Raw genomic sequence first — 16,607 nt, 5'->3', positions numbered from 1 at the left:
TTTCATAACCAACTAAGCAGTTCATTATTTGACTGTATCACTTTATAGTGTATAAACTGTGAGGTCCTAAATCTCACAGCAAAAATATGTCAAATTTTGAATCATACAGCAAAAGGAAAGGCTTCTTATCTCTTCAGAGGCTAGCGCTAGCCACGCTAGTCACATGATTCTGCACGCTGTTTATTTTAAAACCTCATATCAAACTATTTAGCTTCAATTCTATTTTACTTATACAGCACCAAATCACAACAACAACAGTCGCCTTATATTGTAAGGTGGACCCTACAATAATACACACAGAGGCCTTTTGCTGGTTGTTTCCATCTTGCAGATTTTCTACATCAGTCGGTAAATATTTGCATATCAAGCAACCTTCATCTCAAATCTCAGGCCACAATTTTCACAAAAAAATCCCACAAAAAATGTTGATCACCAAGACGTATTTATTGCACACAAATTCAGTATTCAAAATGGATTTGATACTGACATGGAAGAATAAATATATCACATATATCACTTATGGCATAAAGGCAAGATGTCCTTAAAAATCCCACTATCACTTGAAAAATACACAAATTACATTAGTGGAATTACACCTTCCTAAAACATCCATCATCCTGATTAGTCTATGATGTTGTTACGCAAAGTTTCCTCCACTGCAGAGTGTTCCCAGCTGTTCCCAGAATGTACTTTAACACAAACACAGAGCTGCACTTCAGATTTGATTGAACTTTACTATTGTAATGTCTCTCTAAGATCTAGCGACATGGTGCAGGCTTTCTAAGGGTGGAGTAATCCTCTTCAGATCATTTGCAAAGCAATTAGGCATGCCCCCACTGCTATTAAACATAAAGATAACAGCCTATGAGATAAGATGCTATTTTCACTACGTATCAAATGTGGATAGCTGCCTTGGGCCCCTGATATCAGCTAGATATATTTAAATCCCTGTAAATGAAATTAAAAATGTGATAGTAAAAAAAAAATAAAAAAAATTAGAGAGACATATCTAGTGTACTATCTATCGAGAAATTGCATTTATGAATTAAATGTTCTTGCACCTAAATCCTTAATTAATGGAGCTATAATGATCACATCATAAGTACTACACATTTTATGCAGAGCAAATTTAAACGCATGGCTTCATGGATAATATCAACTCTGACATTCTACAAAACAAGGTAAATATCTTAATACTTTTTAGCTGCCAAGGGAACATACTGTAATGGTCAAATACGTCGATCGTTGCCACTGTGATCATCGCAGGACCACGCAAGGCCGGATTACGTCGCTAAAAGGGCGACCGGATCCAAAAGGATCGCTTTTGAAATCCAGAGTGAGCTGAACTACGTTGATTCGCAACATGCATTTGTCAGCAGGAACCAGAGGGCCTCTTTTGCATGTCTTTCTATCATCGGTGCACACAGCAAGAAGTAATGCTACCGACAAGCAAGGTGCGGAGGGGGGGGGAGAGAAAAAAAAGCAAATTCCCTGTTGACCTGTGACCCTCGACTCAAAGGGGCTGCCATGCATGCATACAGAGGAGGTTCAAACAGAGTTTATGACTGCATTATCTCTCCTCTTCCTCATCACCTCTCCACCCATCAGTGGACACTAGAAGCCACCACGCCGAAGCAGACAGACCAGGCATCACTCATTCATTCGCCTCCTAGGTGCCTTTGTCAGGTGATTGCTGGCGGAAAAAGGAAAACAGATCAATACATCTCCCATGGGTCTGACAGGTAATCTTTACCTGGGATGAAATATGAGTGGTACTAGCCTGCTGGATTCCTTAACTGTAACAGGACAATTGACTGGCTGCACGGATGCCATTCCACCATTTCCTAGCCATTGGAAATTCATTTCGTGGCATAAGGTCTGGCTGAGATGTCATTATAGTGACTGTTAATTGCCGTGGTGGCATGTAAGGTGTTCCTCCCTCCTACTAATGGAACTGTATCGGACCTGATGCATCTTCCTCCCCTGTCAGAGCCCTGGCACCAAAACACATACTGTTGGATAAAACAACAGCGCAAAGCTCTCCTTAAAACACTGCACGGTCAATACCTGTCAACAAGCTGAGGGGAAGAACACATCACGTTATTGTTTTTTTGGTCTAATTATTCTTATTCCTATTAATCAGACGTATACCGTAAGCACTCCCACCTGGCCTGGTTACAACTGGCAGACTGAAGCTGCAGAAGGAAAAGCAGCAGCAGTAGACGGGGAAAGGGGTGGGCTGGTCTCTGCACTTTGACTGATTTCTGTGGCAGGATGTCTTGTGTGAGGCATCCATTTAGACTAGTGTGCACACACAGCATTTATAAATGTCATCCCCCTCCAACATGATCACATAAAGCCTTCTCAGATGGATTATTGCAGACATATAACTCATGTTAATTGGCAAATCTCATTCTATTAAATGCGATTCTTCCCTTAAATAAGGCTTTAAAGTGCCGGAAAAAGACGCGTTATGAAGCTGATGATTATGCACTTCACTTTACTAAGAAGATATCTTGTAATCAGTAGAGAAAGTGCATACCTGGTAACTTCTTTAGATTCATTAAACTTTCCTTTAAAAAAACATTCAAAATAATATTTCAATTCAGGTGAGAATTTCCGTGTAAAATGCATTTTTAACACTATTAAATGGAGTCAGGCTGTATCTTTATGGTTTGTCATGCATCTCACAACATGCACAGTATTTTCTTTTTCTGAAAAATAAACTGGTTGTTTACCATCTTGGCTAGTATGAATATTTTTGATCTCTCTGTATGCTGCGATTGATCTTTTAATGCATCTGATGCTGCGGGAGGTGGGGGAATCCATATCCTAAGGGGAGGTGAAAATACAGCGCGCACGGATGTCCACTCCCGTCTCCTAGAGCTTCTCCACTTCTCTCCGTTCGCCTCTGCGCTCCTTCTAAACAGCTCCAAAAGCAGCCCATCCAGCACAGCTGAAAAACAGGCTGTTCAAACAGATCTGCAGCTGGCCTTGAACTTTAAATACATTTGGGCAAAATTTGAATATAGAAGGTAACCTGGAGAGAACAGAGGCGGCCCTCCGAGGACCGCTACTACACTCCCTCTGTGTTGTGCTAATGAGCACCTTTGTACCAACTGTAGCTTTTCAAATCCATGCTAATAGGAGGCCTGTACTTTGTGCGGCTCGCTACCGGTGGTCGCCTCTGTGAACCCTGTAGCAGCATGTGGTAGCTAAACATTGTGATGCTCGTCTGTCTCGGACAGCCACACTAGAATAGAGCAGACTGCCCCCCTCCCTTAGCCCACCCATCCTCACCTGACCATCCTTCCCAGGGTTCCTGCTGACAAATGCCGTGCAACTAGAGTGGACATAATTGTTGGATTGTGCGGTAGCAGGTGGCCTGGAAACTCTGTTTGGAAACAGGAGGAGCTGCCGAGTCTAGAGTGAAACGAGGAGCCTCTTGAAGCTGCCTTCTTCCTTGAAGAGATGGCAGAGGGCTTAACAAGGCTTGATTGCATTAACATTTGTCATGCTTAATATACTACCTGGAAGGACTGGATCTAGCAGTAACATGCTGATTTGAAGACTAATGATTTGCTTTGTATTTTTTTACTTCTTTGTTATAAAGTTTGTGCAGCAATAGGAGTTCAAGCCTTTTTCATTCCTTGGCACAATAGCTTCTTTTTGTCACTTTCCTCCAGACTTCAGATGGTACTTCTCGAGTCCCATTCAGTCCTACTGGAGCAAAGATAAACTCTCAGGCTGAGCACAAGTGGAGGATTGTGAAGCAGGTACGCTTGGTCCCACAGCTTCGAGGGCTGAGGTGTTACCGGGCCCTTGTGCCTCTTCTCTCTGGTGATCCAGGTAAAAAGGGTTGTAAGCTGCAGAGGAGGAGAGAGAAAAAAAAAGAAAAGCACATATCATATTCTGGACATGTAACCAAACACTGAGAGCAAACAAAAAGATAAATAAATCACATTGCCCTTCACTGTTTCAAGCCTCTCAAAAATGATTAAATTTAGTACATGACTCACAGATCGCTCCCTGGTTTAGGTAGATGGAAATAAAACTTTGAAGCAATCCTCTTCTAATAGGTTAAATATTAATTTTGGGTCACGTGAGGCAAACCCGCTTCACCCCCATATGACTGTAGACGTTATTAAAAAACGAAACCTATCTGTGCTTCTCTTATGGTGGTTTGATTGTGTTTCTGAACTCTTAATTCATCACACTTCACATCTTGCTGATGACCTTCCTTTTTAAAGGATCCCATTTTCTCTTGATCTCGTGCACCTTAAAAGCTTTTTTCTCGCCGCGAGTGAAGAGAAATATCAGAAAGAGAGCCGGGACCAATTTTCGTGGAAAACAGAGGAACTCTAAAACAATTGCACTCGCTAACATGCCTTCCTGCTTTTCCTACTTCACTTTGATAAATAAATCTCTCCTGATCTCCGCCCACCCTCCCCACCAAAAAAAAAAAAGTTAGCGGCGGTCACACAAGACATTTGCCAGGCAGTCCCATAACATAGGACAAGGGAACTAGAAGTGACATTGTGGCTCGGGGCTGTCTCAAAGGATTAGGCATTACAGCATTCACTGGTATGTGCTTTTGCTCGTTCTCCTTATATCTGCTTGTGGCTCTTTCCAGATGACTTCTTCTCCAAACTGATCCAGCAGCCAAGATAATTGATTAATATTTCTTGAGGGAATGATGACTAACTGTTGCTGAGGTTCAACACAAACATTCGGGTTAAACATAGTCAGAGGACTTGATCAAAATTCAGGGGATTTCTTACTGGACAAATAGGAAAAAACAGCAGGAAACACTTAAGTCTGAGTATGTTAAAATGCATAAGACACACCAGATACTAACTCAAAGTCAAGGTCATGTTTAGGTTAAGGTAAATGATTAATATTTCCTGAGGGAATGATGACTGATTGCTGCTGAGGAGTATGCACATTTGTATTTCCAGTCAAATCAGCAAACATTTAAATAAATAAATATTTTTAAAACTACCATTTCATACGTTAATACTACTATTTTAAAACGCTTTAAAGTTGGAACATTCCTGCTGGTGGAATAATCAGTCTTCATGTTTCTCATATTCAGCCAATTACATTGAATGCAGTGGTGGAGGAAGTGCTCCGATCTTTAATATATGTGTGTTTTTATGTGGAAATCCTGAAATGTAAGTCCTGAATTCAAAGTTTTACTTCAGATTAAATGAGCTAGTCCATTAGATGGCATAAAAACTACAATATTTTTCTTCATATCAACTGATAAATTATCTTGCTTCCTTTTATAAATCACTGCTTTGGTAGGTTATAGATATAGTTTTAGATATAGAACAAAAATAAATACTGGGTAAAATTTAAAAACAAAATAGAATAAAGTGTTTTGCCAATTATTTAGTCTTTAACTGAAAATGCTACAAAAACAACATAATAAATGCTTACGCTGAAAAACTTTAGGTTCGTCTTCAGTTCAAACTCACAGTATGATTGTGTATAAATATTGATATGACAGCGTCACACAGCTGCTGCAGATTTGTCGACTGCACATCCATGATGCAAATCTCCCACTCCATCACATCCCAGAGGTGCACTCGATTGAGATCTGGTGACTGTTGAGGCCATTTGAGGACATGTTCAAGAAACCAGTTTGAGTTGATTTGAGGTTTTGTGACATTGTGCGTTACCCTGCAGGAAGCAAACATCAGACAATGGGTACACTGGGGTCAAGAAGGGATAGGCATGGTGAGCAGCAATACTCAGGTGGCCTGTGGCATTTAAACAATGCTCAACTGTTAATACAGGGCAGGATTGCGCCATGCTTTCATGTTGTTGTTTACACTAAATTCTGACCCTATCAGCTGAATGCTGCAGCAGAAATGGAGACTCATCAGATCAGGAAATGTTTTTCCAATCTCCTATTGTCCACTTTTGGTGAGCCTGTGCAAACTATTGCCTCAGTTTCCTGTTTTTAGCTGACAGGAGTAGCGCCCAGTGTAGCTTCAAGGTCCAGCGTTGTGCATTCAGAGATGCTTTTCTGCTACCTTGGTTGAACCAAGTGATTATTTGAGTTACTGGCACCTTCCTATTAGCTCAAAACAGTCTGCCATCGAGGAGGCATTTTCCCCCACTGACCTGGATATTTTCTCGTTTTTAACAATTCTCTGTGAACCATAGAGATGGATATGTGGGAACAAATATTTCTGAAATAGTCAAACCAGCCTGACTCATGTCAAAAACCATACCACATTCAAAATCACTGAAATCACCTCTTTTCCCTATTCTGATGCTCGGTTTAAAGTTAACCAGGTCATCTCGATCACATTTTAATACCTAAACGCATTGAGTTGCAGCCATGTGATTGGCTGATTTGCATTTAAAATCATATTAACAACTATACCTATTAAAGTACTCAGTGAGAATACACAGGTTTAACACTATCTAAATCAACATGTTTACTAAGCCCTGCTTATTTCTACCAAAAAAATGCCAAATCCCATTTTGAATGTATTAACTCAACAGTAAAGAGCGCATGGTAAACTTTGCAACCCAGAGCTGTCACCACTGACAACATTTAGTGCATTTAGTGCACGATGGAGGTCCAAAACATGCTGACAACATGTCGTCTTTGTAGCAACTATACTTTTCATATAATAATATAAAAATAGCATCCAAAGTGTACCATGTGAAGAGATACAGGTTTAGCATCTTAGTGTATTAATGTGATTACAAGGTAATCTAAAAATGATGAATAAAAGATTACCACCTGCACTCAACTGGTTTTACATCAAGGTCAATAAAGACATTACAATGCAAAGGTTTTCAGTCAATGGGAGAATTACAGTACATACATTTATTGTGGACGATAATGGGAAGTTGAATGGAACCATCTTACCATCTTAATAAGCTCTCATGTGATGCTCTCTAAAAACAATCATTGCAGGCCTTCCTGGAGCACTCCCCTTACCCCCTTTATTAATCAGCTAATTACACATTGACAGTAATGGGCCTGCTGATTCCCACACTTAAATGAACAGGGCTGAATAGCTCTTTAATGATTAGCCTTTGTGTTTCTCTCTCTCTTCCGTGTACTAACACACACACACACACACTCTGCTCTTTTTGCAAAAGAAAATAAAAAATAAAAGGGACGTTCAAATCAGACCTCCTGGTGAGAAGGGTTGCACACAAACAAGAAGCACCTGACAGTCTAGCCGGGTAAATCTACCTCCAGAAGAATGAAAGAATACAAAAAAAGAAAAACAATCAGAGACGTTACAGCCGCAGCAGGTTTGTGGTTATAGCACATCAACTCATGTGGGTTTCAGTGTTAAGCTGGGCCTCCAGCAACAGTTGAAAAAAAGAAAAAAGCACGCCATGAAAGTTTGGTAGAGCCGTGCAGGCAGGTGCAGGTGGAGACGGAGGGGGGGTTGAAGGACAAGAGCAGGGTGTGGAGTGGAGCCGGAGAGGGCGAAATAGTGCGGTGGGCTGCATTTCTGTCAGCAGAAGTGATGGCTGAGTGGTAGCGTTATTTGTCTTGTGCTGCCATACGGCCCTCGCACCAGCCTGGGCATTAATGAGAGGGGGCCGGACCGGGCAGGAACACGGCGGGCCTCCAATGCAGGTGATCTGTCACGCAGCCGTCTCGCTCAGGCAAGGAGACACATGAAGACAGAGGGGGAGAGGAGAGGCAGCAAAGCTGACCGTGGGGCAGGCCTCCACATGGACACCCACATGTGGTACTTACCAACATATAAAGATAACAAGCGGTCTGACAAGGTTAAGCGCAAACTGACTTCAACCGCACTTATTTAGACAAAATCTTCCTGACGTCTAACACACTACAGAAATTAAGGCTTTTTTTTAAACTAGCATCGACTTTATAGAGATAAAGATGAAGGGCATTGTGCGAGACAGCAGGGGAGGAGTAAAATTGCAATAATTAATTAGTCTGTGTGTCAGGCCAGCCAAGGATATTAAATTCCATCAAGATCTTTACACTTCTTGATTCATCTCTTGACTCACAAATAATCCCCCAATTGTGTAGCGTGTACATGCTCTTCATACTAATTCACCATCAATGAGCGCCATGTGCTAAAATGCACAATTCGCTAATAAAAGCCAATGCAATTATTAATACATTTATAATTGCAAACTTTGATTTTGCATTTTTGTAATCACTTTTTTAAAAATACTTTTCAAATCCTATAGAGCAGAAAGAAGGTTTTCTTTATTCCAAATCTAGTAGGGGCTCGGTTGGATTTCTGGGTGGATGGAGGTGGTGAGAAAAGTAGAAAATGGTCAATTTAAGGCTGAGAAATCGAGTGGTCATCTAATCCAAACAGATACCTGGCTTGATAAGTTGTTGTCTTTTTTTTTTCCACAACAGGCTTCAAGCACTGCCGTGAAGGTGCTAAAAGGTTAAAGAAAGAAGACAAAGCAACAGCTGGGTACCACCTCAGTGATTCCCTATAGAGTCCTGGAGGATACCTTCAGTCGCAGACTATTTTCACTCCTGATTACAGAGTTTCAAATCAGCCACTAACACATACAGCAATCCACTTCCTCTGGCTAACTCGAAGACTCAGCTGTCGTGTTCACTAAACGCAACACGGCGAGCCGTGCTGCGCTTTTTACTGAATGCAGTAAACAATCTTTCCATGCAAACAAGATGTTTACCAGACAGCGCTTCTGCTCGATAAATCACCGAATCTATACGCGCTCGTGTCACAACGGCAGCAAACCAAAAATTTTTACACAGAGCGTGTGAAAGCTTGTCAGGGTGAATGTGCATCTCCTGGTGGGAGGTGAGATTACTGAGGAGAGACATGGTGCAGCAGGCTGCCAAAGTAAAGATTTATACAGAGCAGTTGCAGCTGCAGAAACTGACATTGGACGACATGGGATGCATGATAAATCATGGTGGACAGGGGGCACTAGACTCAAGAAGCAGGAAAACACTCTGAACAGGGCTGAGGGGGATGTGCATATCAGGGACTCTACTTCTGTCTTTTACATATAAGATGATAAATATATTTATTTAAGATGATAAATATATTTATTTTTTTTTAAAAAGCTTTATGATCATTTTTACACAAAGATTACATTACAATAACATATGAAGAATGACTACAGTAGACCGTGGGCCTGTTAACCTTTGACAAACAAGGTATGCTCCTCGTTCCGCATGCTGAGTATCAGAGGGCCTTAGGGGCCAGGGGTCCGTCCTTTTTTTTTTTTTTACTTTTATGTGAAGCAGTTTAGCACTTGGGAGGTGAAGGACGGAGTCGCTGGCCCCTCCATCACTCGTTGCAATAAATGGATGCAATCTGTATCCATGTAAAGCAGTGGCTGTTTTTAAATTCCACCTCTTTTATCCAAATGAATGATGGACCCTGGTACAGTGCACTGTGGAGCAATATTAATATACATCAGAGGCCTGCACCCCTCACTAAATCAGAGAACCACCAGCATTTGTTATTTAAATGACAAACAGCAGCTGCAGGAGTGGAGCACACAGAGGGGACGCGAGAAGAAAAGGTGGACAAACCAATTCAGATTTCAATCCAGCAAAGACAAAAGGCCCCGAGCCATCAGTCTAATGAAAAAAGGCAGCTCCACTGGTCTAAGCACACACGCAACGCTGGCTGCTCGGAGTGTAAGGCAACTGTGACCATGGAAAACACAGCTCATGAGTACATAAGTAAATGCAGTCAAATATAAAAGGGGGTATAGATGTAGAGATGAGGAGAAAATTATTAGCCCCCCGCCACATTGAAATGAAAAGTTTGTCAAATGCTTTTCCTACAAGTGAGGGATTTTGGGGCAATTCTAAACATACTTTCCTTTAGAAACCATAAATAACACACAATAACAGAATTACTTCAGAAATAAAAGAACCAGGCTCAGTATTATTATCCCCCTGAAAATCTGACTCCTATGCAATGATGCACTTTTTAATGCTCTCACCTTGTAAAGTCACGTTAAAGCTGAAGCATTCAGAGGTTCTCTGCAAGCTCTACAAACTAACATGACTTTAAATTTTAAAGGACTGTTTTTAATGCATGGCTGAAAAGCTGCAGCAGACACTAACTGCCTGAAGTGTAGAAACCATAGACAGCACCAAATGCTGTTTCCTCCAATGAGATGTTCTGCTTTGCTTCTTGTTTGTGGGTCTCTCTGCATTCACGTCTGTTTTTAAATCTCTGAGTTCTCACCTCTTACATGGAATCTTGTCACCGCACTTTCCTTGTAGTACCAAAAGTAATTTTGGCTGGTGCAACATGTTAGTAAATCTGACCCTTGGAATAAACCTCAGATCTTTTATCTACTTAAGATGTCATAAAAAAACAGAAGGGAACATGCCTCGTTTGGCCATGAAACAACTTGGTAATTGTACAAATAGTCTGAAAGCCTCTGAAAATGAGGGACTATGCATGAAAATAGATACCCATGGCATCAATTTCAAAATCCAGCATCATCTTGTTCTCAAGTGATCATATTCAGAAGATTTTTAGAAAATGTTACTGTGACCTTGAAGATTCAAAATCATCCAGAGTATTTAGTAAATGCACTTGTGGTATCAACTTGAAAATTCCAGAAATCTTGACCTCCAACCTTAAACTTGAGGCCAAGGTCACTGAGATTCAAACTGAGGTCTGACATTTTTAGGAGCTACGTCTATTGTATTTGGAGCTCCTATGTCACCTCATTCTCGAGGTATCGCATTTACAAACTTAGGTGTCCACACCCCCGACTCGCCCGCCCAGCAGCATGATGGCTATACCCCATCAGCCTTTTACAGCTGAGGGGTAAAAATGGCTCTAATTCCTATTAAAACGGACTTCAACCATATATGTTACATACTGACTGTATAAAAGAAAATCTACCATGGTTTTATACAGAGGCAAAACTTACAAACTAAAGGTGTTATAGAAAGGAAAATAGTTAAAAAATCACCTATCACCATTTTGAATGCTACATTTAACTCCTGAATCATTCACTAAATTTAAACAAATCTTTTTGGAACTGGAGGAAAAGTGAGGGCATCAATTAAGTAATTAGAGTTCATTATTGAGGTGCAGTGACATCGAAGTAGCTTTACTCGCAGCATGGCTAAAAAACAAACAAAACGCAAAGGTATAAAGTTTTTGCAATTCAAACATGATACTTTTACCTCATGTCACGTGCTAAACTGGGGTGGAGAGTGTTACCTGATGAAGTGATGGACACAGCTTCGGTTTCCCTCCGCTTCCTCACGTCTCCTGTGAACAGCAGTCCTGGAGTGAAACTAGTCTGTCTGAGTGAGACACAGAGAGGGAAAAAAACAACACATTACTCACAATATTATGATGCAGCTCCGACCTAGAATAAACACATAAACACGAAGAAATTTAATAGTTTCGCAAAAGTCGATAAATGCAACCGCTGCACATTTGCAAACGCTGCAGCTTCGCGTTTCACCTCAATACAACTTTGCCGTGTGTTAATTTTTCTTCATTAATGTATATTTTCACAAGAATAATGTGAGATGCTGGGGTGCGAGCGCCCGAGTCATCGCAGAGTTCACATAAACAAATTACACCTGCTCTGTGCCTCCTGTGTGTCATATGTCAGGGGCCCTGAAATAGGAAAAGCTCCCCCATGAGCTTAATAGCCCTGACTTCTGAGATGTAAAGTTAAGGTCAAGGTCTGTTCCATCACAAGGGGGTTGGCAGCAGCTGATGTGATCAGGGCAGTGCGAGTGTTTGTGTAGAGCAGAGAGAGGATGAGTGAACCCTGATAAGAGACGCTGACAGACTTAAATATTTGAGCTAATTTAGCACCATAAAGAATGATAAGCATCCTTTATGAAAATATGGATAAAAATGTAAAAATGAATTCACGGCAGCTCAACAACAAGGATGCATAAAAGATCTCTCTCTCTTTTTTAGCTGGTACAAACCAAGACTGTGGCTACCTAAAGCTCAACCCTAACAGGCACATGCTACAATGAGGCCCCGTCAGACCAGCCTTTTAACTGCGGCGTGTTCCATGACCTCAGCACCCATAAATCACATGACGGGTGTGCAGGCGCTGGGCGTTGAGAGCTGTGCGGAGCATGCTTTGAGCGAAGTCTCTATGTTGTATAATCAATAGATATAAAAATAAATGGCCTGACCGTTATTCTCTCCCTGCTACCCCTCTCTAATAAAATCCCAGTAATGCATATTTCATTTACTTTTATACTTATTGATTACCTGTACTCCAGTTAGTAAATCACGCGCCTATCGATCCCTCAATCGTACCTCTGTCGGACAGCACATAACCAGCCATTTGCGCCCCTGATAAAGAGCTCAGGCATTGAACTCCTCACAGTAAATCTTTGCAAACTAACTTTTTAATTCTAAAATCGATCCACATTTAAACGTCGCATTATTTCACAAGGCACGCCCGTGGTATTAAAAGTAATACCCTGATGCATTTGGTCTTAATGTGTGGTGGTCCATCCCTCCATCTCTTTTCTCCTCGCGCTGAGGCCGAGACATGTTGGCCCCCTCCTCAAGCGCCCGCCCGCCCACCCCGGCGTTACAGAGAGCTAAGATGCAGAGTCACTTCTAGTCCGCCAGGGGCCCAGTGAGCCACTCAGCACAATGCTAATCAAACATGAGAATACCATCAGCTGCCTCATTAACCAAGGAAAAACACTACCATTCATCTCAGAGCAGAAACCAAAGGCTTTGTATAAGCCTTTTACATGGCTCACTGCAAAACTGAGAGAAATGCTTAAAAAAAGCACAACAGTGTTATTATTTAACATCTGTTTCTTCATCAGCTTTAACAGCTTGACAGATGACGGCCTACATTTACTGAAACTGTAATGAGAAAGCAAAGATTGACTCAGAGGTAATGAGCAAAGAGAAAACAAGTACAAAGTAACAGAGATGGTCGGCAACTACTAAATTCTACCACAAGGACACTGAAGGGGAAAAAGTGTCCAAAATAGATTTTTTTCAGGTCACATGAGACACTTTTAAATGCAGTGCAGTCTCTAAGAGAGCGGGGTAAAACAGCACTGACACAGGGTCAATTGTAATTTTGGCGCCCACATCCAAAAGCAAATATATCAATTAAAAATAATAAATCAAAAGAGGAGTGAAAGGCCGCTGTTACAAAATGGCCATCTATTTTCATTAGGTTACATGGCGCTTCAGGTGTGAGCAGGATCTCAAGATTAATAGAGGCATTCAAATGAATCAGAAAGGATTAGGGTCTCCAGGGAACATAATCAATAGCTCCAAATCAATAATCAATAGGCCACTCACACCAATATACTAACTGCTGACACTGTGATCTCACAATTAAAAAGAAAACTGGGATAGGGATGGCATAAGACTATGATTTATCTCACAGCACAAGTGTCATTTAGGAATAAATAAGTCAATAGATAAAAGCTGCTGCCGCCTGGCTCAGGTGGGAGATGGTTGTGCATTTTAACGCGGCTCAGAGCATTACAGCCAAAATCCCACAAAGCATTGCGCCCATTCACGCGCAGATGCGAGGATAAATGGCATGCAACCTTACGCAGCCTTTATCACTTAATATCAAATGTGTGATTGCTGCTGTCGGCTTGCGTACAACAAAAATCACAATATCATCCCAACAATACAGCACAAGATTAAATGCTCAAACTCTGGCCACGGAGAATTCACTTTCTCTCAAGGGTGTCTAAACAAAGAAAAGTCACGCGTGCGGTATGGGGGCTGAGCGCTGGAAACTTATAACACAGGTGAGAGTTACAAAACAAATTATGCGAATCACAAACTGACGGTTTGTCTAAAGTTTGTCGAGAACGGCCACGAGCGACGGCTCTCGTTGTCATGCCGAACAACATTTCTAACCGTTTGTATGCAAGAGCATTGTGGAGAAAGTCTAAAGTACCCAAATGGGTGCAATGTGTGCAAAGCTGGGTCATCGGGACAAAGCTGCCATCTCGCTGGAGAGCGGAATTGAGCAGCTTGGGGAGATGGATTCAGCTCGTGCCGTCCAATGGGACACATCAGAAGCCCCTCTCGTCAATCCCCCTCTCCCTCATTCATTTGGGAGTATGATTTATACTTTTTGAAGTGAAGGGTCTTGAATCCCACTATAAAGGAATTAAGAGGTCTCCCCTGAGTCTGTCATTCAAATGAGAGCATGGCAGGGATATGAGGGCTTTTTAATAGAGAGAAATTAGTATTCACAATGCCTTAAACTAGAATCTGAAGGAACCTTTCAGGTGGAGAAGAAAGGGCCAGTTTAGAAAGAAAGCCTTAAGAAGTCGGGGGCTTTTCATAGCAGCCGTGTTTCTGCCCCTCATCAAGGAGCCACGGAGCGCTCTGTGAAATAACCCAAGAGAGCGGGAGGAAAGGAGTGCGTGTGAAACAAAATTAAGAATGCGCCATAAATAGGCAGAGTGAAAACAATACAATGAGGAGTCCCACAGTCTCGAAGCCAAGAGGGCTGCTCGGCTTCTCAGTAGTCCCCCATGCAGATCCAACAGTTTCTGGGATGACTGGGAGCGATGTGATGCTTTGACAAACATCTCCTGGATAAACCTTTTTAAATGTTTCCGTGTAGTCCCAGAAATGCCAGCATATTAATCTGCATTACAACTATGTCAACACGTAGCATTTCTCCATTTGCAAACGCTGACCTTGAAAACGATTTAAAGTGACGCAGAGCACCACCTGCATGTTATTGTAAGTTTAGCTCAGACTTTAGGCCAAAACAGGCAATGTTTTGTTTGGGATTAAACTTTAACATTATTTTCTCACCTTAATAGTTCATTACTTTTCCCTAATTTTATGAAAATCTTTTTTTTTTTTTTTGGGTTGGGGGGCAGATTCCACATTTCTGAAGTTTACTGCATAGAACTGCACACCCCATCTGTTTGGGGTTTACACAGTACAACTCCTCCAAATACATTTCTCATACTTACGTCGGGTTTTTTATTTATATAAATCATCATCATCAAAATAGTATTAGTTACCAGAATTTCATTTCATTTGCCAAAAAGTTATCTGTTGCAAAGCGCAAAAGGAAAAAAGGCCCAGCTATATAGTAAGCAGGATTTCTCCAGGATTTCTGCTTTTTCACTCATTTTCAGTCCAGTCCTTGTACCCAACCATTTCCAAAGGAATGTTTTTTGCTAGTTAGGCCAAATAATACTGTCCTATGAATCATTCAAGCATAAAAATGCACCTATTTGAAAAGATGAACCAGTTTTTTGTCTACGCATAACAGACAACTTAGCAAAGAAACCATTTTAAATTGCTTCTTTAGGCACTTTGTTACAAGCAGCCTGTTGTAAAAACACAATTTTTCCTATTTCTGTAGCCAATTCTATGGAAATTGCCAAAGATAACACGGTTTGAAAGATATAAATTGTATTTTTGCACAAGATTCTTTCAGCCAAAACAAAACAGCATGATGTGCAGTGGGTCCTCCTTTTTTTGAGCCACCACACAGTGCCATCTGGAAAAGCATTTGATTGGCAACAGCTTAATTTTTCAGCTTGACAATGATTCCAAACACACTTAAATCCAGTTAAAGAATACCTGGATAGAAAAACTATCAGTCATGGATTGGCCTCCCCAGAGCCCAGACCTCAACATTATTGAGGTAGTGTGAGAACAAAAGGCAGCCAACATCCAAAGAAGAGCTTTGAATTTCCTTCAGGAAGCCTGGAGAACTACTCCTGAAGACTACTTAAAGTAGTCTTCAGAAAGCTGCCTAATAGAGTTCAGGCTGTGTTGAACACACACACATCAAAAATTGACTTTGAAGCTTGTTCGAATTGTACAGACTGTTTTTACCTTATATACTGTATTTTCATAATGTTTCAATAAATCTCTACACGCATTTCCCATTTTCTAGAAAAATATAACAGAATGAGGAATGGCTCAAATGCATTACGTAGTAATATATTTGAAGAATATATGTAAACACAGTAGTTACAGTATGTGTACCTCTGAGTCCTACACGTCACTGCCAATAGTTTACATGAAGCATCGAATGACGATTAAATTTCCTTCTAGAGTAGTTACAATGTGAATATTGCAGCTTTGAAGCATGAAATGAATTCAGTGAATTGTCAGGCACAAGAGGGAAAACAGTTGTTTCCTGACACACACACACACACACACACACACACACACACACACACACACACACACACGCACACGGTCATTTTAATAAGGAAGGAGAAGGTTAACACACAGAGTCTCATCTGAACAGAAATCACTCCAATTAACGCTCTGTAACTGATTCACTTAAGTGAGCTGGTCATTGACTCCCCCATCAATATATTGAGCTCTGATTAAAAGGACTGAATGGTGCAGGCGTGTGAACAGCATCAACTACCGGTTTCTGAAGACCGAGGAGGAACATCTGAGATGGGGGCTCTCTGGCACCATGTCAATAGGACACACTGGTAATGGGCACAAAGGGTTCATCTGTAAAAATGAAAGAATCAATAATATTTAGAATATGCAGTTTATTTAAAAAAAACAAAAGTGTAAAAGTAAAAGTGTAAAGTGTGCGTGTTAGTCCCCATAGGGAAATAGTTCCTCTGCATTTAACCCATTCAC

General features: G+C 41.1%; 1 protein-coding gene across 3 annotated transcripts in view; it reads right to left on the bottom strand.

Moving 5' to 3' along the window:
- Nucleotides 1–425: 425 nt before the first annotated feature.
- LOC146552605 (G patch domain-containing protein 2-like) overlaps nt 426–16,607 on the bottom strand; it is a 41,003-nt gene continuing 24,821 nt past the window's right edge. For all 3 annotated transcript variants that reach the window (XM_085258122.1, XM_085258124.1, XM_085258123.1), the window contains 3 exons: nt 16,381–16,472; nt 11,211–11,296; nt 426–3,866 (listed from right to left, as the gene is read on the bottom strand). In XM_085258122.1, the coding sequence (XP_085114248.1) occupies nt 3,721–3,866; nt 11,211–11,296; nt 16,381–16,472 (324 nt within the window). In that variant the 3' untranslated portion in view covers nt 426–3,720. The remainder of the gene's footprint in view (nt 3,867–11,210; nt 11,297–16,380; nt 16,473–16,607) is intronic.

The sequence above is a fragment of the Mchenga conophoros genome, linkage group LG19, assembly GCF_057382185.1.
Source record: "Mchenga conophoros isolate Kocher_MC1m ecotype Shallow Benthic linkage group LG19, M_conophoros_male_GT1.1, whole genome shotgun sequence".
Taxonomy (NCBI): Eukaryota; Metazoa; Chordata; class Actinopteri; order Cichliformes; family Cichlidae; genus Mchenga; species Mchenga conophoros.
Note: the sequence above shows the minus strand (reverse complement) of the source record. Positions and strands in the feature narration are given on the sequence as shown.